At 38.0% G+C, this 1,324-nt stretch overlaps 1 protein-coding gene across 1 annotated transcript in view; it reads right to left on the bottom strand.

Moving 5' to 3' along the window:
* brip1 (BRCA1 interacting helicase 1) overlaps positions 1–1,324 on the bottom strand; it is a gene marked incomplete at its 5' end in the record, with an annotated part of 33,827 nt that overhangs the window by 31,830 nt on the left and 673 nt on the right. Inside the window, 1 exon segment of the mRNA XM_014033311.1 lies at positions 944–1,086. Coding sequence (XP_013888765.1) covers positions 944–1,086 — 143 coding nt within the window.

Here is a 1,324-nt window from a genome sequence, read left to right as displayed (position 1 = left end):
CCTAAAGGAGACTTTAACTTTTACCAAAGTAGTTTTTTGGTAAGATACTTGTACTTTTACTCAAGTATCACTATGTGGTACTTATTACATCACTGGAAAAAGTCCAGCTACCCTGTGGAACCATCTTTATCTGCCATCTTGTTCTTTCGGTCACCACCCACAGGTCATGGCCATAGGTGAGGGTAGGAACGTAGCCTGATCAGTARACAGAGTTTCACCTTACACCTCAGCTCTAACACTTTCTTTATACTGACTAAAAGAATAGTTTGTTCTAATTATTTACGGGTGGACTATCTTCATTTTTCCATTAATTATGAAGGTGCTGCAGAGTCTGTTTAGTATTTTAAATCCTGCCTGAAAAATCACTTTTTACAGGCTTTTAATTCAAGTTCAGTTTGAGTTACATCAGAAATTTGGAATTGTGTCTTTTAWCTGTTTTTAACCTTTTTATTTTATCCATGGTTTTAAACACTGTTGTTTTTAAATGTGCTTTACTGTGTAAATAAATTGATGGACTGATTGAACGTACAGTCAGATCAGCAATAAGGAGGTATGAAATATCAAAAAGGGAAAAAATGACCATGTTTTTTTAGGTTGCTAAATGCACTCTATAAAGTTTGACAGATGTCTGCTACATTTTCCACAGAACATTTGTTTGAGGAAATTTTTAGAGTAGAATCTGAGCGTTAATGATTAACACTGTTCCCCATCAGTGTTGTACTGAGCTGAACTGTATTTTCCTTCTCTGCAGAAACCCCTGATGTTCTATTACATTCTATAAAATGAGTGAAAGCATTGTTTAAATGTCTCAACATGAACCTGAACTGCTTGAAGGCAGATCCCTGACTTCTAACAGCTGCTCCTACACTGTGATGTCTAACAGAAGTATGATTTTTGTGTTTTCATCTTCAAACACGCTTCACGAGCAGAGATCCAGAACTACCTTGTGCTCTGCAGGACGAAGGCGTTTCCTGTCTGTTCGAAAGTCACCATCTTGGTCGGACTGAGAACCCAGAGAAGCTTGAAACTTTTCAGACAGACGGGACGCTAAAGTTGCTTTATTTTGAGACTCTTCTGGTAATGAAGCTGAAACACAGAGAAAAGACAACACATGAATACACTGGTCCAATAAAAAACACAGTTATGACTCAGTTAATATCTCTGCTGAAGCTCACATCTGATAAACTGCTACAATATTAGGAGTGATACAATTTAGTTTGGTTCATCCTGTGAGTGAGTGAGTGAGTGAGTGAGTGAGTGAGTGAGTGAGTGAGTGAGTGAGTGAGTGAGTGAGTGAGTGAGTGAGTGAGTGAGTGAGTGAGTG

The sequence above is a fragment of the Austrofundulus limnaeus genome, unplaced genomic scaffold (assembly GCF_001266775.1).
Source record: "Austrofundulus limnaeus strain Quisiro unplaced genomic scaffold, Austrofundulus_limnaeus-1.0 Scaffold1692, whole genome shotgun sequence".
Taxonomy (NCBI): domain Eukaryota; kingdom Metazoa; phylum Chordata; class Actinopteri; order Cyprinodontiformes; family Rivulidae; genus Austrofundulus; species Austrofundulus limnaeus.
This window is presented reverse-complemented; position numbering and strand designations above follow the sequence as displayed.